Below are 26,616 nucleotides of genomic sequence, written 5' to 3'. Positions count from 1 at the left end.
CCAACACCCTGTGCATGAAAATATTTCTTCCTCAAATCCCCTCTAAACCTTTCCCCAATTATTTTAAATCTATGCCCTCTGCTATCCACTCTATCCAGGCCGCTCAATTTTATACACCTCAATCAGGTCTCCCCTTAAACCTCCTCTGTTCCAAAGAAAACAAAACCAGCCTATCCAATCTTTCCTCATGGCTAAAATTCCCCAGTCCTGGCAACATCCTGGCATTCCGATCATTGCCTCCGAGAAGCTGGGGGTGTAGTGGCGAATACACAGTGGACTCTGTTACCAGGCAATTTAAAATAATTGCTGACTTTCTCCCATTCACTTCTTCAGGTGCTGACTCGGGCCTGAATCACGGCTCCACAGGGGACGGCTGGTCTCATGTGTAAACTTAGTCAGCAAGCTGCTCCAACTGGATCAATTCCTGATTATCCCACACCTTACAGCGAGGATCAGTTTCAGAATTTCACAATGCCCCAAAGCGCTTTACAATTTATTGCAAGAGGGATGGAGCGTAAAAGCAGAGAAGTCCTGCTACAACTGTACAGGGTATTGGTGAGGCCACACCTGGAGTACTGCGTACAGTTTTGGTCTCCTTATTTAAGGAAGGATATACTTGCTTTGGAGGCAGTTCAGAGAAGGTTCACTCGGTTGATTCCGGAGATGAGGGGGTTGACTTATGAGGAAAGGTCGAGTAGGTTGGGCTTCTACTCATTGGAATTCAGAAGAATGAGAGGTGATCTTATTGAAACGTGGAAGATTCTGAGGGGGGCTAGACAGGGTAGATGCAGAGAGGATGTTTCCCCTCGTGGGGGAAACCTAGAACTAGAGGGCATCGTTTCAGAATAAGAAGTCGCCCATTTAAAACGGAGATGAGGAGGAATTTCTTCTCAGAGGGTTGTAAATCTGTGGAATTCTCTGCCCCAGAGAGCTGTGGAGGCTGGGTCATTGAATATATTTAAGGTGGAGAAGACAGATTTTTGAATGATAAGGGAGTCGAGGGTTATGGGGAGCGGCCGGGGAAGTGGAGCTGAGTCCACGATCGGATCAGCCATGATATTGAATGGTGGCGCAGGCTCGAGGGGCCAAATCCTGCTCCTATTTCTTATGATCTTATGTTCAGTACTTTTGACATGCCCCACCAACAGCAATGAGAGTAATGATGAGATAAATCTGTTTTTATTGATGTTGGTTGAGGGATATATATATATATATTGGCCAGGACACAGAGGAGAATTCCCCTGCTCTTTGAAATAGTGGCTGTGGGATCTTTCACATCCACCCGAGGGGGGCAGATGAGACCTCGGTCGAACGTCTCATCTGAAAGACAGCACCTCCGATGGTGCAGCGCTCCTTCAGCACTGCACTGGGAGTGTCAGCCTAGATTTTGCGCTAAGGTCTCTGGAGTGGGACTTGAACCCACAACCTTCTGACTCAAGGCGAGAGTGCGCTACCCACTGAGCCATGACTAACACAGGTCTTCCTAACCCAGCAGCAATGTCCCATTAAGCTGTGCGGCCAGGCAGCGGTCTGGAGGTCCCATGCAGGATGCTCACTGGCTTTTCCCACAGGAGAAACCACGCATGCGCGAAAATTTGAACGAGCTGGCGCAGCCAGTTAAAAGGAGGGATAAAAATTAAGAGGGAACACTGCCCAGAGGCCACGTCAAGCTGGTGCCAACATTAGCACATCAAAAAGCCGTGGAAACACCCATTCCCAAACTGGTTCTTCTTATGCACACTGAACTATAAAAATAAAAGTGTCAGGTAGGAGGTATTTGGGGAGTAACTGTGCATTAAACACAAGTGCACCAGAGCCCTGCTGTCCAAGACCAACAGCAGCTTCCCTCCCAACAGTCTCAGGCTGGTTTACAACAAATACCTCGCATTTACATAGCATCATTTCTCACCTCTGTCCCACGCACTTTACAGCTTGTCAAGAGTTAATTTTGAAGTGCAGTCGCGGCTGTTTTGTAGCTAAACACGGCAGCCAATTTGCACACAGCAAGATCCCACGAGCAATGCGAGCATAAGAGTTAGGAGCAGGCCACTCGGCCCCTCGAGCCCGCTCCGCCATTCAATGAGATCGTGGTGGCTGATCTTTGACCTCAACTCCACTTTCCTGCTCTGTCCCCATGTCCTTTGATATCCAAAAATCTAGCGATCTCCGTCTTAAATATACTCAACGACTGAGTCTCCACAGCCCTCTGGCGTAGAGATTTCCAAAGGTTCAGCACCCTCAGTGAAGAAATTTCTCCTCATCTCAGTCCTTTAAAGTGACCAGTTCATCTGTTTGATTCTACAATTCCCATCTCATCATCATCATCATCATCATGGGCGGTCCCTCGAACGAGGATGACTTGCTTCCACACGAGTTCACAGATGTTTCAAGGAAGGACCCCATGTTCCAGTCCTGAACTCCAGTTGAGGGGGTGGAAGATGCCTGTGTGTGGATTGTTTTAACGTGGGGTGACTGTTGCACACCAGCCACCACACGGGGCTTGACAGAGCGAGGTCTTGGTCCAGTGGCAAGGGTTAACCAGGACGACTGGAGACCAGCTCTGCTGCACGGACCTAGTGCGCCCACATATCGCAGTGTGGGCTGGGCCCGTGCTGCCCCTGGGCCCTCGCCTCTCCCGGGCCCCGTACCCTCATTCGCCGCACCTTCGCCCACGGTGTTCCAGGGCCCAGCGCTCCAGCTCTATTTATAGCCCCGACCTGCGGCGGTGTTCAGAGGTCGGGGCGGCCCAAGATGTTCCCATCTACACCTCCGCTAGATCCATCTTTTGTTGCTTTACTTGTCCCATTACCGTCACCACATGCCTCACACCATCGTCCCCTTTGTGTCTCAAATCTCTCCTGCCTTCCACCCTAGCACAGACCTTCCCGTTTGTTCTTTCCTCCTCCTCCCCTTGCACGCGCTTAAAAACCTGTTACATCTCTAGCTTTCGACAGTTCTGACGAAGGGTCGCAGACCTGAAACGTTAACTCGGTTTCTCTCTCCACAGATGCTGCCTGACCTGCTGAGATTTCCAGCATTTATTTTGCTTTTATTTCAGATTTCCAGCACGCGCAGTAATTTGCTTTTGAGTAGCTGGGCCAGGACAACTCACCTGTGCTCCCTCAAAGACGTAATCTCTATTCACAGCCACCCAAGGCGGCAGGCAGGGTCATCGGGGCACCTCAGGCAGTGCAGCACTCCTTCAGTACTGCACTGAATGGGGTACACTGGAGATTTACCAGGATGTTGCCAGGAGAATCTTAGCTATGAGGAAAGATTGGATAGGCTGGGTTTGTTTTCATTGGAACAAAGGAGGCTGAGGGGAGACCTTATTGAGGTGTATTAAATTATGAGGGGCCTGGAGAGAGTGGATAGGAAGGAGCTGTTTCCCTTAGCACAGGGGTCAACAACCAGGGGGCATAGATTTAAAGTAATTGGGGGGAGGTTTAGAGGGGATTTGAGGGGAAATGTCTTCACCCAGAGGGTGGTGGGGGTCTGGAACTCACTGCCTGAAAGGGTGGTAGAGGCAGAAACCCTCACCACGTTTAAACAGTACCTGGATGTGCTCCTGAAGTGCCGTAACCTACAGGGCTACGGACCCAGAGCGGGAAAGTGGGATTAGGCTGGGTAGCTCTTGGTCGGCCGGCGGAAACGATGGGCCGAATGGCCTCCTCAGTGCTGTAAATTTCTGTGATTCAGTACTGCACTGAAGTGTCGGTCTAGATTTTGGGGGCTCAAGTATCTGAAGTGGGGCTTAAACTCCGAAGGAGACTTTGGCTCGGCGGTATTAAGACAGTTTGGAATATAAAAAATAGGAGCTGGCCATTCGGCCCCTCGAGCCTGCTCCGCCATTTAATGAGATCATGGCGGATCTTCGACCTCAACTCCACTTTCCCGCCTGATCCCCATATCGCTGGATTCCCCATGAATCCAAAATTTTATCGATCTCAGCCTTGAATAGACATAACATTTCAGTATCCACAGCCCTTTGGAGTGGAGAATTCCAAAGATTCACAACCCTCCGAGTGAAGAAATTCCTTCGCAGTCTTAAATGGCCGACCCCTTACCGAGACCATGCCCCCTAGTTCTCGACTCCCCAGCCCGGGGGAAACAACCTCTCAACATCTACCCTGTCAATCTCCCTCAGAATCTTTTCTGTTTCAACGAGAGCATCTTTCATTCTTCTAAAGTTCAGTCACCAGAAATCCCGCTCACCCATCACCCCATGTGCTCGCTGACTACATTGGCTCCCGGTTAAGCAACGCCGCAATTTCAAAATTCTCATCCTGATTTACAAATCCCTCCATGGCCTCGCCCCCTCCCTATCTCTGTAATCCCCTCCAGCCCCACAACACCCCCCCCGCTTTAAGACTCTTCTTAAAACCTACCAAGCTTTTGGTCATCTGCCGTAATTTCTTATGTGGCTCTGTGTCAAATGGAACGGCTTTGTTTTACAACACTGCGGAAAGCGCCTTGGGACATTTTACTACGTTAAAGGCGCTATATAAATACACATTGGTGTTGGTGTAAACTCCAGAGAGTTTACTCAATCGACTCAGTCTCTTCCGATAGGACAAACCTCTCATCCCAGGAATTGATTTAGTGAACCTTCATTACACCGCCTCAGATAAAGACACCGAACCACACAGATTAAAGGCACATTTCCGATGACCCCCAACCTCCAGTTTGCAAGTCAGCGAACTTGCACCAAACTCAATGGACAATGTTTGAAAGAAGACAATTGAGGAAGTGGATGGGGCGGGGGGCTCTGCCTTGATGAATCAGTAGAGAACTTACTGTTGGTGACCTTAGGAGAGACGATGGAATGGCCGGTGGGATAATGCTCCCGCGTCTTCTTCAATTGCTTCTTGTGAAAAATGTACCCTAGTCTGGTCCTTGTATACAGCGTGTACCTGAAACAGAACATTGGATATTAGCAGGCGAGGGGAAGGGGGGGTGGGCATAAGAAATAGGAGTGGGCCATCTGGCCCCTCGAGCCTGCTCCGCTATTTAATATGATCATGGCTGATCCGATCAGGGACTCAGCTCCACTTCCCTGCCCGCTCCCCATAACCCCTCACTCCTTATCGCTCAAAAATCTGTCTATCTCCACCTTAAATATACTCAATGTCCCAGCCTCCACAGCTCTCTAGGGCAGAGAATTCCAGATTTACAACCCTCAGAGAAGAAATTTAAATGGCGACCCCTTATTCTGAAACTATGCCCCCAAGTTCTAGATTCCCCCACGAGGGGAAACATCCTCTCTGCATCTACCCTGTCCAGGCCCCTCAGAACCTTATACATTTCAATAAGATCACCTCTCATTCTTTTAAGCTCCAATGAGTATAGGCCCAACATGCTCAACCTGTCTTCATATGTTAAACGCTTCATCTCAGAAATCGACCTGGTGAACCTTCTCTGAACTGCCTCCAATGCAAGTACGCTGTATATCCCTCATATATATATTGTGTGCAGTACTCCAGGTATGGTCTCACCAATACCCTGTACAATTGGTTGCAGGACCTCTTTACTTTTAAACTCCATCCCCGTTGCAATAAAGGCCAACATTTCATTTGTTTTCCTAATTATTTGCTGTACCTGCATACTAACTTTGAGTTTCACGTACAAGGACCCCCAGGCCCCCCCCGGAACCGCAGCATTTTGTAACCCATTTAAATAATCATTTGCTTTTTTATTTTTCCTGCCAAAGTGGATAACCTCACATTTGACCACAGTATACTCCATCTGACAAATCTTTGCCCACTCACTGAGCCCGTCTATATTCCTTTGCAGATTATTTGTGTCCTCCTCACAATTTGCTTTGTCTCATCAGAAAATTTACATTACATTCGGTCCCTTCATCCCAAATCATGAATCCAGATTGTGGGAGGGAGAGAGAAATAAGGAGCGTCACACTGGAGTCACATCAAAGCATTATCTTTGTGCACTAGTTCGGGGCGAGATGAGGCAGTGCTGCAGTGTTCCCAGGTCAGGGTCAGCCTGCACTAGACGCAGCGCAGGATTTCCTCGACACTGCCTTCACAATCTCGCTCATCTCCCGCCTCGCGAAGCTCACAGCGTACATCCCAGTGAGGTCTGACAAAGAGTGTATTCCCGCACTAACCGGTGTACCTCCAGCATTGGCTGATTTTAATTTGAGCTTCCAACATTTGCAGTGTTTAAATTCCCATTGCATACAACAGTCCAGCACAGGAGAAGGCCATTCGGCCCCTCGAGCCTGCACCGCCATTCAATAAGATCATGGCTGATCATTCACCTCAGTACCACTTTCCTGCTTTCTCTCCATACCCCTTGATCCCTTTAGCCGTAAGGGCCATATCTAACTCCCTCTTGAATATATCCAATGAACTGGCATCAACAACTTTTTGTTGCAGAAATTTCCACAGGTTCACAACTGAGTGAAAAAATTTCTCCCCATCTCAGTCCTAAAAGGCTTACCCCTTATCTTTAGACTGTGTCCCCTGGTTCTGGACTTCCCCAACATCGGGAACATTCTTCCCGCATCTAACCTGTCCAGTCCCGTCAAAATTTTATACGTTTCTATGAGATCCCCTCTCATTCTTCTAAATTCCTGTGAGTATAAGCCTAGCCGATCCAGTCTCTCCTCATATGTCAGTCCTGCCATCCCGGGAGTCAGTCTGGTGAACCTTCGCTGCACTCCCTCAATAGCAAGAATGTCCTTCCTCAGATTAGGAGACCAAAACTGAACACAATATTCCAGGTGAGGCCTCACCAAGGCCCTGTACAACTGCAGTAAGACCTCCCTGCTCCTATACTCAAATCCCCGAGCTGTGAAGGCCAACATACCATTTGCTTTCTTGACCGCCTGCTGTACCTGCATGTCAACTTTCAATGACTGATGTACCATGACACCCAGGTCTCGTTGCACCTTCCCTTTTCCTAATCTGTTGCCTTTCAGATAATAATCTGCCTTCCTGTTTTTGCCACCAAGTGGATAACCTCACATTTATCTACATTATACTGCATCTGCCATGCATTTGCCCACTCGCCTAACCTGTCCAAGTCACCCTGCAGCCTCTTAGCATCCTCCTCACAGCTCACACTGCCACCCAGCTTAGTGTCGTCTGAAAACTTGAAGATATTACATTCAATTCCTTTGCCTTAATCATTAATGTATATTGTAAATAGCTGGGGTCACATCACTGAGCCCTGAGGCACCCCACTAGTCACTGCCTGCCATTCTGAAAAGGACCCGTTTATCCCGACTCTCTGCTTCCTGTCTGCCAACCAGTTCTCTATCCACGTCAGTACATTACCCCCAATACCATGTGCTTTAATTTTGCACACCAATCTCTTGTGTGGGACCTTGTCAAAAGCCTTTTGAAAGTCCAAATACACCACATCCACTGGTTCTCCCTTATTTCCCCTCATGTGGCCTCGGGTTCTTTTACCAATCGTCTTAAATCTGTGCCCTCTGGTTATCGAGCCTTCAGCCATTGCAAACTGTTTCTCTTTATCTACTCTTATCTAAATCCTTCATGGTTTTAAACACCTCGCTCAAATCTCTGCTTCGCCTTCCCTGCTCCCGAGGCTGCTGGAGTTCACTGCATCGAATTGAACGATCCGACTTAACCTCCTTCCTCCCCCCACCCCCCGAGCCCCAAATATGGTTATTGAGCAGCCTGAGTCTGTAAGTTGCATTCCTACCCAATCAGGGCTTTGCAGGGAATCATGTGACACAACCAACGGTCACCATGGAGAGAGACGGCAAATTGCTTTTAACAACAACGGGAACTTCGGTTTAACGTCACATTCGAAAGTCAGCACCCCTGGCAGTGCAGCACTCCCTCAGCACTGCACTGGGAGTGTCAGTCTAGATTCTGTTCTCAAGTTCCTGGAGTGGGACTTGAACCCACAGCCTTTTGACTCCGAGGCGAGAGTGCGGCCCACTGAGCCACAGCTGACACCTCGAGCCGCTGGACTGGGCTGAGTTAACTGATCAGGGTCCAATGTCCCAAGCAGACGGCTCACCGGCTTGTCAACGCACCGCGCATACACGCAAATGTGAGTGGGTCGCGCAGCCTGTATGGCTCAGAGACATGGACCATGTACAGTAGACACCTCAAGTTGCTGGAGAAATACCACCAACGATGTCTCCGCAAGATCTTACAAATCCCCTGGGAGGACAGACGCACCAACGTTAGCGTCCTCGACCAGGCCAACATCCCCAGCATCGAAGCACTGACCACACTCGACCAGCTCCGCTGGGCAGAGTCACATTGTTCGCACGCCAGACACGAGATACCCCAAGCAAGTGCTCTACTCGGAACTCCTTCACGGCAAACGAGCCAAAGGTGGGCAGAGGAAACGTTACAGGGACACCCTCAAAGCCTCCCTGATAAAGTGCAACATTCCCACCGACACCTGGGAGTCCCTGGCCAAAGACCGCCCTAAGTGGAGGAAGTGCATCCGGGAGGGCGCTGAGCACCTCGAGTCTCGTCGCCGAGAGCATGCAGAAACCAAGCGCAGGCAGCGGAAGGAGCGTGCGGCAAACCAGTCCCACCCTCCCCTTCCCTCAACCACTGTCTGTCCCACCTGTGACAGGGACTGTGGCTCTCGTATTGGACTGTTCAGATACCTGAGAACTCATGCTAGGAGTGGAAGCAAGTCTTCCTCGATTCCGAGGGACTGCCTATGATGATGATGACTGAAGGAGTTCACACAAAAGCAGGAATTATTTCAATGCGTTCCCATATTCTCGAAGGAGCGGTGAGAGATCGTGAGCGAGGGGATCAGGGCCCGGGATAGGCGAGAGTTTGGGGGCCCAGAGGTGAGGCTGTGGCACGTGCGCAGGGCTGGAGCTGCAGTCACATGGCTCCGGGCAGCCAATCAGGTAAAGTATGTTCTCATTCATAGAGGCTGAACTCCAAGTCAGAGTCAGAGTCAACATATTTACTGAGGCGTACGAAAGCATGGGCCTCTCGCTAAACATCCGAAAGACAAAGGTCCTCCACCAGCCTGTCCTCGCCGCACAGCACTGCCCCCCAGTCATCAAGATCCATGGTACAGCCCTGGACAACGTGCACCATTTCCCATACCTTGGATGCCTCTTATCAACAAAAGCAGACATTGTGGGAAAGGAGGACCTTGAGACAATCACTATCACTAGGAGGGGTAGTGCTGGACAGGCTAATGGGACTCAAGGTAGACAAGTCCCCTGGTCCTGATGAAATGCATCCCAGGGTACGAAAAGAGATGGCGGAAGTTATAGCAGATGCATTCGTTATAATCTACCAAAATTTTCTGGACTCTGGGGAGGTACCAGCGGATTGGAAAGCAGCTAATGTAACGCCTCTGTTTAAAAAAGGGGGCAGACAAAAGGCAGGTAACTATAGGCCGGTTAGTTTAACATCTGCAGTGGGGAAAATGCTTGAAACTATTAAGGAAGAAATAGCGGGACATCTAGATAGGAATAGTGCAATCAAGCAGACGCAGCATGGATTCATGAAGGGGAAATCATGGTTAACTAATTTACTGGAATTCTTTGAGGATATAACGAGCATGGTGGATAGAGGTGTACCGATGGATGTGGTGTATTTAGATTTCCAAAAGGCATTCGATAAGGTGCCACACAAAAGGTTACTGCAGAAGATAAAAGTACGCGGAGTCAGAGGAAATGTATTAGCATGGATAGAGAATTGGCTGGCTAACAGAAAGCAGAGAGTCGGGATAAATGGGTCCTTTTCGGGTTGGAAATCAGTGGTTAGTGGTGTGCCACAGGGATCGGTGCTGAGACCACAACTGTTTACAATATACATAGATGACCTGGAAGAGGGGACAGAGTGTAGTGTAACAAAATTTGCAGATGACACAAAGATTAGTGGGAAAGCAGGTTGTGTGGAGGACACAGAGAGGCTGCAAAGAGATTTAGATAGGTTAAGCGAATGGGCTAAGGGTTTGGCAGATGGAATACAATGTCGGAAAATGTGAGGTCATTCACCTTGAAAAAAAAACAGTAAAGGGGAATATTATTTGAATGGGGAGAAATTACAACATGCTGAGGTGCAGAGGGACCTGGGGGTCCTTGTGCATGAAACTCTTTGAATCCCAAAAAGTTAGTTTGCAGGTGCAGCAGGTAATCAGGAAGGCGAATGGAATGTTGGCCTTCATTGCGAGAGGGATGGAGTACAAAAGCAGGGAGGTCCTGCTGCAACTGTACAGGGTATTGGTGAGGCCGCACCTGGAGTACTGAGTGCAGTTTTGGTCACCTTACGTAAGGAAGGATATACTAGCTTTGGAGGGGGTACAGAGACAATTCACTAGGCTGATTCCAGAGATGAGGGGGTTACCTTATGATGATAGATTGAGTAGACTGGGTCTTTACTCGTTGGAGTTCAGAAGGATGAGGGGTGATCTTATAGAAACATTTAAAATCATGAAAGATCGAGGCAGAGAGGTTGTTTTCACTGGTCGGGGAGACTAGAACTAGGGGGCACAGCCTCAAAATACGGGGGAGCCAATTTAAAACAGAGTTGAGAAGGAATTTCTTCTCCGAGAGGGTTGTGAATCTGTGGAATTCTCTGCCCAAGGAAGCAGTTGAGGCTAGCTCATTGAATGTATTCAAGTCACAGATAGATGGATTTTTAACCAATAAGGGAATTAAGGGTTATGGGGAGCGGGCGGGAAATGGAGCTGAGTCCACGGCCAGATCAGCCATGATCTTGTTGAATGGCGGAGCAGGCTCGAGGGGCTAGATGGCCTGCTCCTGTTCCTAATTCTTATGTTCTTATGACGAGATTCAACACCGCCTCCAGTGTGCCAGTGCAGCCTTCGGCCGCCTGAGGAGGAGAGTGTTTGAAGACCAAGCTCATGGTCAACAAGGCTGCAGAAATACCAATGTTCTAGGGGGAGGTTTGCTCATGCTGTTGGGGAGGGTTTAAACTAACATGGCAGGGGGATGGGAATCTATACAGGGAGACAGAGGGAAGTAAAATGAGAGCAGAAGCAAAAGGTAGAAAGGAGATAAGGAAAGGAGAGCAGAGAAATCAAAGGCAAATATCAAAAAGGGCCACATTACAACATAATTCTAAAAGGACAAAGTGTGTTAAAAAAACAAGCCTGAAGGCTCTGTGCCTCAATGCGAGGAGCCTTTGTAATAAGGAGGATGAATTAACTGTGCAGATAGCTGTTAACGGAGATGATGTAATTGCGATTACGGAGACTTGGCTCCAGGGTGACCAAGGCTGGGAACTCAACATCCAGGGGTATTCAAGATTCAGGAAGGATAAACAGAAAGGAAAAGGAGGTGGTGTAACGTTGCTGGTTAAAGAGGAGATTAACGCAATAGTAAGGAAAGACATTGGATGATGTGGAATTGGTATGGGTGGCGCTGCGGAATACCAAAGGACAGAAAAGGCTAGTGGGAGTTGTGTACAGACCACCAAACAGTAGTAGTGAGGTTGGGGACAGCATCAAACAGGAAATTAGGGATGCGTGCAATAAAGGTACAGCAGTTACCATGGGTGACTTTAATCTACATATAGATTGGGCTAACCAAACTGGTAGCAATACAGTGGTGGAGGATTTCCTGGAATATATAAAAGGGATGGTTTTCTGGACCAATATGTCGAGGAACCAACTAGCGAGCTGGCCATCCTAGACTGGGTTTTGTGTAATGAGAGAGGATTAATTGGCAATCTTCTTGTGCGAGGCCCCTTGGGGAAGAGTGACCATAATATGGTAGAATTCTTCGTTAAGACGGAGAGTGACACAGTTAATTCAGAGACTAGGGTTCTGAACTTAAGGAAAGGTAACTTCGATGGTATGAGACGTGAATTGGCTAGGATAGACTGGCAAATGATACTAAAAAGGTTGACGGTGGATAGGCAATGGCAAACATTTAACTATCACATGGATGAACTTCAACAATTGTACATCCCTGTCTGGCGTAAAAATAAAACGGGGAAGGTGGCTCAACCGTGGCTAACAAAGGTAATTAGGGATAGTGTTCGATCCAAAGAAGAGGCATATAAATTGGCCAGAAAAAGCAGCAAACCTGAAGACTGGGAAAAATGTATAATTCAGTAGAGGAGGACAAAGGGTTTAATTAGGAGGGGGAAAATAGAGTATGAGAGTAAGCTTGCTGGGAACATAAAAACTGACTGCAAAAGATTCTATAAATATGTGAAGAGAAAAAGATTAGTGAGGACAAATGTAAGTCCCTTGAGGTCAGAATCAGGTGAATTTATAATGGGGAACAAAGAAAGGTTCAGTGGTGGGACCCCAGCTATTTACATAACATAAGAATTAGGAACAGAAGTAGACCATCTAGCCCCTCGAGCCTGCTCCACCATTCAACAAGATCATGGCTGATCTGGCCGTGGACTCAGCTCCACTTACCCGCCCGCTCCCTATAACCCTTAATTCCCTTATTGGTTAAAAATCTATGTGTGACTTGAATACATTCAATAAGCTAGCCTCAACTGCTTCCTTGGGCAGAGAATTCCACAGATTCACAACCCTCTGGGAGAAGAAATTCCTTAACTCTGTTTTAAATTGGCTCCCCCGTATTTTGAGGCTGTGCCCCCTAGTTCTAGTCTCCCCAACCAGTGGAAACAACCTCTCTGCCTCTACCTTGTCTATTCCTTTCATTATTTTAAATGTTTCTATAAGATCACCCCTCATCCTTCTGAACTCCAACGAGTAAAGACCCAGTCTACTCAATCTATCATCATAAGGTAACCCCCTCATCTCCGGAATCAACCTAGTGAATCATCTCTGTACCCCCTCCAAAGCCAGTATATCCTTCCTTAAGTAAGGTGACCAAAACTGCAGGTGCGGCCTCACCAATACCCTATACAGTTGCAGCAGGACCTCCCTGCTTTTGTACTCCATCCCTCTCGCAATGAAGGCCAACATTCTATTCGCCTTCCTGATTACCTGCTGCACCTGCAAACTAACTTTTTGGGATTCAGAAGATTGCAGGTTCGAGTCCTACCGCGGTCAACTTAGCTCGCTACGAGAAATTTTATTAATGTTTTATGTTTTTGCAGGTGAACTCCAAAAAGAGTTTCATGCACAAGGACCCCCAGGTCCCTCTGCACCTCAGCATGTTGTAATTTCTCCTCATTCAAATAATATTCCCTTTTACTGTTTTTTTCCCCCCCGCAAAGTCCTCACACTTTCCGACATTGTATTCCATCTGCCAAACCTTAACTCATTCGCTTAACCTATCCAAATCTCTTTGCAGCCTCTGTCCTCTACACAACCCACTTTCCCACTAATCTTTGTGTCATCTGCAAATTTTGTTACACTTCACTCTGTCACCTCTTCCAGGTCATCTATGTATATTGTAAACAGTTGTGATCCCAGCACCGATCCCTGTGGCACACCACTAACCACCGATTTCCAACCTGAAAAGGACCCATTTATCCCGACTCTCTGCTTTCTGTTCACCAACCAATTCTCTATCCATGCTAATACATTTCCTCTGACTCCACGTACCTCTATCTTCTGCAGGAACCTTTTGTGTGGCACCTTATCGAATGCCTTTTGGAAATCTAAATACACCACATCCATTGGTACACCTCTATCCACCATGCTCGTTACATCCTCAAAGAATTCCAGTAAATTAGTTAAACATGATTTCCCCTTCATGAATCCATGCTGCGTCTGCTTGATTGCACTATTCCTATCTAGATGTCCTGCTATTTCTTCCTTAATGATAGCTTCAAGCATTTTCCCCACTACAGATGTTAAACTAACCGGCCTATAGTTACCTGCCTTTTGCCTGCCCCCTTTTTTAAACAGAGGCGTTACATTAGCTGCTTTCCAATCTGCTGGTACCTCCCCAGAGTCCAGAGAATTTTGGTAGATTATAACGATTGCATCTGCTATAACTTCCGCCATCTCTTTTAATACCCTGGGATGCATTTCATCAGGACCAGGGGACTTGTCTACCTTGAGTCCCATTAGCCCATCCAGCACTACCCCCCTAGTGATAGTGATTGTCTCAAGGTCCTCCCTTCCCACAATCCTGCGACCAGCAATTTTTGCCATGGTTTTTGTGTCCTCCACTGTGAAGACCGAAGCAAAATAATTGTTTAAGGTCTCAGCCATTTCCACATTTCCCATTATTAAATCTCCCTTCTCATCTTCTAAGGGACCAACATTTACTTTAGTCACTCTTTTCCGTTTTATATATCTGTAAAAGCTTTTACTATCTGCTTTTATGTTTTGCGCAAGTTTACCCTCGTAATCTATCTTTCCTTTCTTTATTGCTTTTTTAGTCATTCTTTGCTGTTGTTTAAAATTACAATATACATTAATGATTTAGATGAAGGAATTGAGTGTAATATCTCCAAGTTTGCAGATGACACTAAACTGGGTGGCAGTGTGAGCTGTGAGGAGGACGCCAAGATGCTGCAGGGTGATTTGGACAGGTTAGGTGAGTGGGCAAATGCATGGCGGATGCAGTATAATGTGGATAAATGTGAGGTTATCCACTTTGGTAGCAAAAACAGGAAGGCAGATTATTACCTGAATGGTGACAGATTAGGAAAAGGGGAGGTGCAACGAGACCTGGGTGTCATGGTTCATTAATCATTGAAAGTGGGCATGCAGGTACAGCAGGCGGTGAAGGCGGCAAATGGCATGTTGGCCTTCATAGCTAGGGGATTTGAGTATAGGAGCAGGGAGGTCTTACTGCAGTTGTACAGAGCCTTGGTGAGGCCACACCTGGAATATTGTGTACAGTTTTGGTCTCCTAATTTGAGGAAGGATGTTCTTGCTTATTGAGGGAGTGCAGCGAAGGTTCACCAGACTGATTCCCGGGATGGCAGGACTGACATATGAGGAGAGACTGGATCAACTGGGCTTGTATTGACTGGAGTTCAGAAGGATGAGAGGGGATCTCATAGAAACATATAAAATTCTGACGGGGTTGAACAGGTTAGATGCAGGAAGAATGTTCCCGATGTTAGGGAAGTCCAGAACCAGAGGTCACAGTCTAAGGATAAGGGCTAAGCCACTTCGGACCGAGATGAGGAGAAACTTCTTCACCCAGAGAATTGTGAACCTGTGGAATTCTCTACCACAGAAAGTTGTTGAGGCCAATTCATTGGATATATTCAAGAGGGAGTTAGATATGGCCCTTACGGTTAAAGGGATCAAGAGGTATGGAGAGAAAGCAGGAAAGGGGTACTGAGGGAATGATCAGCCATGATCTTATTGAATGGTGGTGCAGGCTCGAAGGGCTGAATGGCCTACTCCTGCACCTATTTTCTATGTTTCTATGATCACTGGAGAAAAAGTACTGGGCAAACTAATGGGACTAAAGGTGGACAAGTCCCCTGGACCCGGTGGCCTGCATCCTAGGATCTTAAGAGAAGTGGCTGCAGAGATAGTGCATTGGTTGTAATCTACCAAAATTCCCTCGATTCTGGAAAGGTCCCAATGGATTGGAAAACCGCAAATGTCACACCCCTATTCAAGAAAGGAGAGAGACAGAAAGCAAGAGACTATAGGCCAGTTAGCCTAACATCTGACATTGGGAAAATGCTGGAACCCATTATTAAGGAAGTATTAGAAGGACATTTAGAAAATCATAATAAAAGCATGTTGACTCTGCTTGATTGTATGAGAGAGAAATCATGTTTGACAAATTTATTAGAGTTCTTTGAGGATGTAACGAGCAGGGTGGATAAGGGGGAACCAGTGTATGTGGTGTATTTGGACTTCCAGAGGCATTTGACAAGGTGCCACATAAAAGGTTACTGCACAAGATAAAAGTTCACGGGGTTGGGGGTAATATATTAGCATGGATAGAGGATTGGCTAACTAATTGGGATTGAAGGCCGATAAATCCCCAGGGACTGATGGACTGCATCCCAGAGTACTTAAGGAGGTGGCCTTGGAAACAGCGGATGCATTGACAGTCATTTTCCAACATTCCATAGACTCTGGATCAGTTCCTATGGAATGGAGGGTAGCCAATGTAACCCCACTTTTTAAAAAAAGGAGGGAGAGAGAAAACAGGGAATTATAGACCAGTCAGCCTGACATCGGTAGTGGGTAAAATGATGGAATCAATTATTAAGGATGTCATAGTAGCGCATTTGGAAAGAGGTGACATGATAGGTCCAAGTCAGCATGGATTTGTGAAAGGGAAATCATGCTTGACTAATCTTCTGGAATTTTTTGAGGATGTTTCCAGTAGAGTGGACAAGGGAGAACCAGTTGATGTGGTGTATTTGGACTTTCAGAAGGCTTTCGACAAGGTCCCACACAAGAGATTTATGTGCAAAGTTAAAGCACATGGGATTGGGGGTAGTGTGCTGACATAGATTGAGAACTGGTTGTCAGACAGGAAGCAAAAAGAGTAGGAGTAAATGGGTACTTTTCAGAATGGCAGGCAGTGACTAGTGGGGTACCGCAAGGTTCTGTGCTGGGGCCCCAGCTGTTTACACTGTATATTAATGATTTAGACGAGGGGATTAAATGTAGTATCTCCAAATTTGCGGATGACACTAAGTTGAGTGGCAGTGTGAGCTGCGAGGAGGATGCTATGAGGCTGCAGAGTGACTTGGATAGGTTAGGTGAATGGGCAAATGCATGGCAGATGAAGTATAATGTGAATAAATGTGAGGTTATCCACTTTGGTGGTAAAAACAGAGACAGACTATTATCTGAATGGTGACAGATTAGGAAAAGGGAGGTGCAATGAGACCTGGGTGTCATTGTACATCAGTCATTGAAAGTTGACATGCAGGTACAGCAGGCGGTTAAGAAAGCAAATGGCATGTTGGCCTTCATAGCGAGGAGATTTGAGTACAGGGGCAGGGAGATGTTACTACAGTTGTACAGGGCCTTGGTGAGGCCACACCTGGAATATTGTGTACAGTTTTGGTCTCCTAACTTGAGGAAGGACATTCTTGCTATTGAGGGAGTGCAGCGAAGTTTCACCAGACTGATTCCCGGGATGGCAGGACTGACATATCAAGAAAGACTGGATCAACTGGGCTTGTATTCACTGGAGTTCAGAAGAATGAGAGGGGATCTCATAGAAACGTTTAAAATTCTGATGGGTTTAGACATGTTAGATGCAGGAAGAATGTTCCCAATGTTGGGGAAGTCCAGAACCTGGGGTCACAGTCTAAGGATAAGGGGTAAGCCATTTAGGACCGAGATGAGGAGAAACTTCTTCACCAAGAGAGTGGTGAACCTGTGGAATTCTCTAACACAGAAAGTTGTTGAGGCCAATTCACTAAATATATTCAAAAAGGAGTTGGATGAAGTCCTTACTATTAGGGGGCTCAAGGGGTATGGTGAGAAAGCAGGAATGGGGTACTGAAGTTGCATGTTCAGCCATCAACTCATTGAATGGCGGTGCAGGCTTGAAGGGCCGAATGGCCTACTCCTGCACCTATTTTCTATGTAACAGAAAACAGAGAGTCGGGATAAATGGGTCATTTTCTGGTTGACTAATGGGGTGCCACAGGAATCAATGCTGGGGCCTCAACTATTTACAATCTATATTAATGACTTGGATGAAGGGACCGAGTGTAATGTAGCCAAGTTTGCTGATGATACAAAGATAGGTGGGAAAGCAAGTTGTGAGGAGGACGCAAAGAATCTACAAAGGGATATAGACAGGGTAAGTGAGTGGGCAAAAATTTGGCAGATGGAGTATAATGTGGGAAACTGTGAAAAGCAGATTATTTAAATGGAGACACTACAGAATGCTGTGGTACAGAAGGATCTGGATGTTCTCATACATGAAATACAAAGTTAGTAAGCAGGTACAGCAAGTAATTTGGAAGGCAAATGGAATGTTGGCCTTTATTGCAAGGGGGCTAGAATATAAAAGCAGAGAAGTCCTGCTACAACTGTACAGGGTATTGGTGAGGCCACACCCGGAGTACTGCGTACAGTTCGGGTCTCCTTATTTAGGAGGGTATACTTGCATTGGAGGCAGTTCATAAAAGGTTCAGTAGGTTGATTCCTAAGATGAAAGGGTTGTCTTATGAAGAAAGGTTGAGCAGATTGGACCTATACTCATTGGAGATGAATGCGAGATGTGAGGGGGCTCAACAAGGCAGATGCAGAGAGGATTTTTAGCCCTCGTGAGGGAATCTAGAACTAGGGGGATAGCTTCAGAATAAGGGGTCACAAATTTAAAAAGGAAATGAGGAGGAATTTCTTCTCTCAGAATTTCTTCTGTGCCCCAGAGAGCTGTGGAGGCTGTGTCATTGAATATATTTAAGGTGGAGATAGACAGATTTTTGAACGATAAGGGAGTAAAGGGTTATGGGGAGCGGGCGGGGAAGTGGAGCTGAGTCCATGATCAGATCAGCCATGATCTTATTAAATGGCGGAGCAGGCTCGAGGGGCCGTATGGTCTATTCCTGCTCCTATTCTAAGGATAAGGGGTAAGCCATTTAGGACCGAGATGCGGAGGAACTTCTTCACCCAGAGAGTGGTGAACCTGTGGAATTCTCTACCACAGAAAGTTGTTGAGGCCAATTCACTAAATATATTCAAAAAGGAGTTAGATGAGGTCCTTACTGCTAGGGGGATCAAGGGGTATGGCGAGAAAGCAGGAATGGGGTACTGAAGTTGAATGTTCAGCCATGAACTCATTGAATGGCGGTGCAGGCTAGAAGGGCCGAATGGCCTACTCCTGCACCTATTTTCTATGTTTCTATTTCTTAGGTTCTTATGTAACAAGGAGGGTCGATGAGAGTGGTGCGTTAGATGTGGTGTATATGGATTTTAACAAGGCTTTTGATCAGGTCCCAGATAGCAGACTGGTCACGAACGTAAAAGCCCCTGGAACCCAGGGCAAAGTGGCAAGTTGGATCCAAAATTGGCTGAGGCAGGAAGCAAAGGGTAATGGTTGATGGGTGTTTTTGTGACTGGAAGGATGTTTCCAGTGGGGTTCTGCAGGGCTCAGTACTGCTTTTTGTGGTATATATCAATGATTTATACTTGAACGTAGGGGGTATGATTAAGAAGTGTGCAGATGATGCAAAAATTAGAAATGTTGTTGATAATGAAGAAGAAATCTGTGGAACTGCAGGATGACATCAATGACGAGTGGAGTTCAATCCGGAGAAGTGTGAGGTAAAGCATTTGGGGAAGGCTAACAAGGCAAGGGAATACACATTAAATGGTCGAACACTGAAGTGTAGAGGAATAGAGTGACCTTGGAATACATGTCCACAGATCCCTGAAGGAAGCAGGCCAGGTAGATAAGGTGGTTAAGGCGGCATACGGGATACTTGCCTTTATTAGCCAAGGCATAGAATACAGGAGCAGGGAGGTTATGCTTGAACTGTATAAAACATTAGTTAGGCCACAGCTGGAGTACTGCGTACAGTTCTGGTCAACATATTACAGGAAAGACGTGATTGCACTGGAGAGGGTACAGAGGAGATTTATAAGAACATAAGAAATAGGAGCAGGAGTAGGCCATACGGCCCCTCAAGCCTGCCCCTGCATTTAATACGATCATGGCTGATCCGATCATGGACTCAGGTCCACTTCCTCGCTCGCTTTCCATAACCCCTTATTCCCTTATCGTTTAAGAACCTGTCTATTTCTGTGTTAAATTTATTCAATGTCCCAGCTTCCACAGCTCTCTAAGGCAGCGAATTCCACAGATTTACAACCCTCAGCAGAAATTTCTCCTCATCTCAGTTTTAAAATGACGGTCCCTTATTCTAAGATCATGCCCCCTAGTTCTAGTCTCCCCCATCAGTGGAAACATCCTCTCTGCATCCACCTTGTCAAGCCCCCTCATAATCTTATACGTTTCGATAAGATCACCTCTCATTCTTCTGAATTCCAATGAGTAGAGGCCCAACCTCCTCAACCTTTCCTCATAAGTCAACCCCCTCATCCCCGGAATCAACCTAGTGAACCTTCTCTGAACTACCTCCAAAGCAAGTATATCCTTTCGTAAATATGGAAACCAAAACTGCACGCAGTATTCCAGGTGTGGCCTCACCAATACCCTGTATAGCTGTAGCAAGACTTCCCGGCTTTTATACTCCAGCCCCTTTACAATAAAGACCAAGATTCCATTGGCCTTCCTGATCACTTGCTGTACCTGCACACTAACCTTTTGTGTTTCATGCACAAGTACCCCCAGGTCCCGCTGTACTGCGGCACTTTGCTATCTTTCTCCATTTAAATGATAACTTGCTCCTTGATTTTTTTTGTGCCAAAGTGCATGACCTCACACTTTCCCATATTATACTTCATCTGCCAAATTTTTGCCCACTCACTTAGCCTGTGCAGATTTTTTGTGTTCCCACCCATCTTTGTATCGTTAGCAAACTTGGCTACGTTACACTCGGTCCCTTCTTCCAAGTCATTAATATAGATTGTAAATAGTTGAGGACCCAGCACATTTGCATCGGTTCCAAGCATTGCACAACCTGCCGCAGATTGAGACTGGGCTCTGGACGCGTTGGCTGCAGGATGTGTGTGTGCATTGCCCAGAGCCTGCAAGGTGCTGGAGGGAAAAGATCCTTTTCAGCATTGCACCACTGCCCTGGGTCGCTGCAGCCTGTGGTTCTGTTGCGCGCTGCTCGGGTTGATTGACAGCTACGCCCGGGCCCGCGCATGCGCTTGCTCTCACCTCTGTCGCCGCTCAGGCTCGCGCGTGCGCTTTCGTCGGTCTCGGTCGAGTCGCCCGGATCCGCGCATGCGCTTTCGCTCCTCTCTCCCACCGCCCGGGTCTACGCATGCGCTTTCGCTCCTCTCTCTCTCCCACCACCCGGGCCTACGCATGCGCTTTCGCTCCTCTCCCTCCCACCGCCCGGGCTTACGCATGCGCTCCTCTCCCGCCTGCTCGTCGTCCGCCGCCATCTTAGCCGCCGACCCGCCGAGCCGGAGCGGCCGGAGCGGTGGGCCTCAGCACCGGACAGTCACTCACGCGATCCTGAAGAGCGGCTTCTCGGTCCGCGCCATCGGCTCGCTTCTCGAGCACAGCCACCGCTGGCAGCGACAGCCCCAGCCCCGGCCCGGGCCCGGGCCCGGGCAGCCCAACACGGCGAGCAGGAGGAGGATGAGGAGGAGAAGCGCCGCGGCCGCCAGCCCGCAGCCCACAGCCCAGCTCAGCATCACCGCGCACGCGCCGCCGCCCTGGAGCCGGCCACGCCCCCTTCCCTCCGCTCCTTATAAGGCGCGAAAGGCGGGGACGCCGCTGATTGACACCGCCACTCACAAACCGCCTCCTCCCCCCCCCCCCCCCCGCCGCCGCCGTATAAGGAACGGAGGGCGGGGCTAACTCCGGATGATTGACGGCATAGGGAGAAGGCGCCGCCCCGTCAATATCATATAAGGAGTGGAGGGCGGGGCGGGCTTCAGAATGATTGACAGCGTGACGCAAACGCCGCCGTTTCAGGGCGGGCGGTGTTGAGGATGATTGACAGACATCGCCGCAGACCCCGCCCACCCCGGCCCAGGCAGGACGGTGAGAAAGGGGGCGGTGCCCCACTCTGTGACTGACAGGGGCGGCTGCCTGAGGGACGGTGGCAAAAGTCCTTGCCTCTGACAAAGACGAAAAAAAAGACTTGGCATTTCTCTAGCGCCTTTCCCCACAGTGACTGCACGCCATCATCGTCACAGGCCGTCCCTCGGGGGCGAGGAAGACTTGCTTCCACTCTTAGCGCGAGTCCTCAGGTGACTGAACAGTCCAATACGAGAGCCACAGTCCCTGTCACAGGTGGGACAGACAGTGGTTGAGGGAAGGGGAGGGTGGGACTGGTTTGCCGCACGCTCCTTCCGCTGCCTGCGCTTGGTTTCTGCATGCTCTCGGCGACGAGACTCGAGGTGCTCAGCGCCCTCCCGGATGCACTTCCTCCACTTAGGGCGGTCTTTGGCCAGGGACTCCCAGGTGTCGGTGGGGATGTTGCACTTTATCAGGGAGGCTCTGAGGGTGTCCCTGTAACGTTTCCTCTGCCCACCTGGGGCTCACGTGCCATATAGGAGTTCGAAATAGTGGCCGTGGGATCTTTTACATCCACCTGATAGAGCAGACGGGGCCTCGGTTTAACGTCTCATCTGAAAGACGGCACCTCCGACAGTGCGGCACTCCCTCAGCACTGCACTGGGAGTGTCAGCCTAGATTTATGTGCTCAAGTCCCTGGAGGGGGACTTGAACCCATGACCTTCTGACTGAGGTGAGAGTGCTCATCATCATAGGCAGTTCCTCGGAATCGAGGAAGACTTGCTTCCATTCTAAAAGTGAGTCCTTCGGTGGCTGAACAGTCCAATACGAGAGCCACAGACCCTGTCACAGGTGGGACAGACAGTGGTTGAGGGAAGGGGTGGGTGGGACTGGTTTGCCGCACGCTCCTTCCGCTGCCTGCGCTTGGTTTCTGCATGCTCTCGGCGACGAGACTCGAGGTGCTCAGCGCCCTCCCGGATGCACTTCCTCCACTTGGGGCGGACTGGTCTTTGTGGCCAGGGACTCCCAGGTGTCGGTGGGGGGTGTCGCACTTTATCAGGGGAGGCTCTGAGGACCATTGCCCCTATCTCGGGAGCCTCCTGTCAACAAGAGCAGACATCGACGACGAGATTCAACACCGCCTCCAGTGCAGCCTTCGGCCGGCCGCCTGTTGTAATTTCCTCGACCCCGAGTTAGACTCAGACAATTTCTTCGCTTCTAGCACTTTCTCTATTTGATTTACTTGCGCAAGGGGTAGTAGCAGCCGCTCAGTCAACGGATGAGCGGGTCCCTCCCCCGAACACACGATGTAGCATATATTTATACACACAAGTAAACAGGCTCCGTGTATTACGTGTAATGACATTAATGTCATCAGTTAGTTGCAGGAATAAGTCACATTGTTACAAAGTCTCACATGATCTCAGGTTAGTTGATTAAGTTAAAAACAATAAATTCTTTACATATCACAAGGCCATAGGTTTTAGTTCTGCGCTTATCTCTGTCAGCCATAGTTGTCTGATCGCAGTTTCCCTTATCTTAGGTCATCCTGAGTCTGCCTTACAAACTGTCGCCCTTTATCTTCCCTTTTCTGACCTTTGTGTAACTATGTCACAGGATAACGATAACACAGCGTGTGGTTTCAACTGCTGACGCCTTGATTTAATTCTAGTTGCTGACATAAGTTTTGTTTTTTGATTTTTAATTCTAAATTGACCAAGTGTGATATCCCAATCGAGCATTGCAACTAGATTTCCACACGCCTGAGGAAAAGAGTTCACTGGATATATTCAAGAGGGAGTTAGATATGGCCCTTACGGCTCAAGGGATCAAGGGGTATGGAGAGAAAGCAGGAAAGGGGTACTGAGGGAATGATCAGCCATGATCTTATTGAATGGTGGTGCAGGCTCGAAGGGCCGAATGGCCCACTCCTGCACCTATTTTCTATGTTTCTATGTTTTGACCAGTACCTGAACACTGCCACCAAGCTCATGGTCTACAGGGCTGTAGTAATTAGTAATACCCGCCCTCCTGTATGGCTCAGAGACATGGACCATGTACAGTAGACACCTCAAGTCGCTGGAGAAATACCACCAACGCTGTCTCTGGAAGATCCTACATTCCAAAAGTACTTCGTTGGCTGTAAAGTGCTTTGAGACTTTGCGAGTGATTGTGGCGGAAGAGCGGTGAGAACTTGTGGCGGAGGCTCGGTGAATGTTTGTGGCGGTGGAGCGGTGACAGATCGTGGCGGAGGAGCGGCGAATGAGGGTACAGGGCCCAGAATAGCCGAAGACACCGGGGCAGCACGGGCCAGCCCACACTGCGATATATGTGGGCGCACTAGGTCTGTGCAGCAGAGCAGGTCTCCAATCGTCCTGGTTAACCCTTGCCAATGGATAAAGGCCGAGCTCTGTCAAGCCCGTGTGGTGGCTGGTGTGTAATGGTCACCACACCATACCACAGGATAGTATGTAGGTACAGCAAGTGATCAGGAAGGCCAATGATATCTTGGCCTTTATTGCAGGGTTGAAGGGTTAAATTGTTGTAAATTACTAGTGACAATCTCTAGTAGCTTCTAAAGGTAAAATAAGATTACAAGTTTAAGTAAAACTGCAATATTAAACAGATAGGATTCTTGTAGCTTTAAGCAGAGACAAACAAGCAAGCTATCTTAATTAATTGGGCAGCTAGTTAAAAACTAGTTCCCTAAATAGGCCAGTGAGTCAGCCAGGAACAGTATAAAAAGAGGGGGCTTGGTGCAGTATTGCTCGGAGTGCAGTGACAGGTCAGAGTGCAAAGGTAAGAGTTCAGGCAAGTGGGAGCGGGAGGTGTTGCTTTGTCTTGTTTTCCCCGCCAGTGCTGACTCCCTGACCTGGGAGGAAAAGAAAACGAAGTGTGACGTCACAGCAAGAGGTTCGGTGACGTCGGAGCGGCCTATAAAGGCCCAGCTGGTGCAGCTGCAGCAGGGAGAGAAGGCAAAAAGAAGTGGAAAGAAATCGAAAGGTGACGTCACAGCCAAGGGGGTAAGTGATTGGCTGGTGATTGGTGAGTAGTTTTTCTTTTTCTTTATCAGTAAGTAACCTTTTTGCATTATTGTTGCCAAATTAAGTTAATCTAAGGGTTAAGTCATAGCAGGAGAGCTCGGACACGTGTTATGCTCCTCCTGTACTATGTGGGAAGTCAGGGACGCTTCCAGTGTCCCTGACGACTACCTATGCAGGAAGTGTATCCGGCTGCAGCCCCTGACAGACCGCGTTGCGGAACTGGAGCTGCGGGTGGATTCATTCTGGAGCATCCACGATGCTGAGAATGACGTGAATAGTGAGTTGGTCTTACTGCAGGTAAAGGTTAGACAGCCAGATAGGGGATGGAAGACCAGCAGGAAGAGCAGTGCAAGGAAGGTAGTGCAGGGATCCCCTGCGGTCATCCCCCTGCAAAACAGATATGCCGCTTTGAGTCCTGTTGAGGGGGATGACTCATCAGGGGAGGGCAGCAGCAGCCAAGTTCATGGCACCGTGGCTGGCTCTGCTGCACAGGAGGGCAGGAAAAAGAGTGGGAGAGCTACAGTGATAGGGGATTCAATTGTAAGGGGAATAGATAGGCGTTTCTGCGGCCGCAACCGAGACTCCAGGATGGTATGTTACCTCCCTGGTGCAAGGGTCAAGGATGTCTCGGAGCGGGTGCAGGACATTTTGAAGGGGGAGGGTAAACAGCCAGTTGTTGTGGTGCATATAGGTACCAACGATATCGGTAAAAAACGGGCTGAGGTCCTATAAGACGAATTTAGGGAGCAAGGAGCTAAATTAAAAAGTAGGACCTCAAAAGTAGTAATCTCGGGATTGCTACCAGTGCCACGTGCTAGTCAGAGTAGGAATCGCAGGATAGCTCAGATGAATACTTGGCTTGAGGAGTGGTGCAGAAGGGAGGGATTCAAATTCCTGGGACATTGGAACCGGTTCTGGGGGAGGTGGGACCAGTACAAACCGGACGGTCTGCACCTGGGCAGGACCGGAACCAATGTCCAAGGGGGAGTGTTTGCTAGTGCTGTTGGGGAGGAGTTAAACTAATATGGCAGGGGGATGGGAACCTTTGCAGGGAGACAGAGGGAAGTAGAATGGGGGCAGAAGCAAAAGATAGAAAGAAGAAAAGTAAAAGTGGAGGGCAGAGAAACCCAAGGTAAAAATCAAAAAGGGCCACATTACAGCAAAATCCTAAAGGGACAAAGTGTGTTAAAAAGACAAGCCTGAAGGCTCTGTGCCTCAATGCGAGGAGTATTCGGAATAAGGTGGACGAATTAACTGCGCAGACAGCAGTTAACGGCTATGATGTAATTGGCATCACGGAGACATGGCTCCAGGGTGACCAAGGCTGGGAACTCAACATCCAGGGGTATTCAACATTCAGGAAGGATAGACAGAAAGGAAAAGGAGGTGGGGTGGCGTTGCTGGTTAAAGAGGAAATTAATGCAATAGTAAGGAAGGACATTAGCTTGGATGATGTGGAATCTGTATGGGTGAAGCTACGGAATACCAAAGGGCATAAAACACTGGTGGGAGTTGTGTACAGACCACCAAACAGTAGTAGTGAGGTTGGGGACAGCATCAAACAAGAAATTAGGGATGTGTGCAATAAAGGTACAGCAGTTATCATGAGTGACTTTAATCTACATATTGACTGGGCTAACCAAACTGCTAGCAATACGGTGGAGGAGGATTTCCTGGAGTGTATTAGGGATGGTTTTCTAGACCAATATGTCGAGGAACCAACTAGAGGGCTGGCCATCCTAGACTGGGTGATGTGTAATGAGAAAGGACTAATTAACAATCTTGTTGTACGATGCCCCTTGAGGAAGAGTGACCATAATATGGTAGAATTATTTATTAAGATTGAGAGTGACACAGTTAATTCAGAGACTAGGGTCCTGAACTTTTGGAAAGGTAACTTCGATGGTATGAGACGTGAATTGGCTAGAATAGACTGGCGAATGATACTTAAAGGGTTGACGGTGGATAGGCAATGGCAAACATTTAAAGATCACATGGATGAACTACAACTATTGTTCATCCCTGTCTGGAGTAAAAATAAAACGGGGAAGGTGGCTCAACCGTGGCTAACAAGGGAAATTAAGGTTAGTGTTAAATCCAAGGAAGAGGCATATAAATTGGCCAGAAAAAGCA

The 26,616-nt window shown here is 48.1% G+C and overlaps 1 protein-coding gene across 1 annotated transcript in view; it reads right to left on the bottom strand.

The window, feature by feature from the left end:
• The window catches only part of pnkd (PNKD metallo-beta-lactamase domain containing), a 53,697-nt gene extending 32,586 nt beyond the window's left edge, over positions 1-21,111 (bottom strand). Inside the window, exons 1-2 of the mRNA XM_070877001.1 lie at positions 20,924-21,111; positions 4,798-4,913 (exon numbers count right to left, since the gene is read on the bottom strand). Of these exons, the coding sequence (XP_070733102.1) occupies positions 4,798-4,913; positions 20,924-21,111 (304 nt within the window). The remainder of the gene's footprint in view (positions 1-4,797; positions 4,914-20,923) is intronic.
• Between the last annotated feature and the right edge of the window lie 5,505 nt (positions 21,112-26,616).

The sequence above is a fragment of the Pristiophorus japonicus genome, chromosome 3, assembly GCF_044704955.1.
Source record: "Pristiophorus japonicus isolate sPriJap1 chromosome 3, sPriJap1.hap1, whole genome shotgun sequence".
NCBI classification, from domain to species: domain Eukaryota; kingdom Metazoa; phylum Chordata; class Chondrichthyes; family Pristiophoridae; genus Pristiophorus; species Pristiophorus japonicus.
This window is presented reverse-complemented; position numbering and strand designations above follow the sequence as displayed.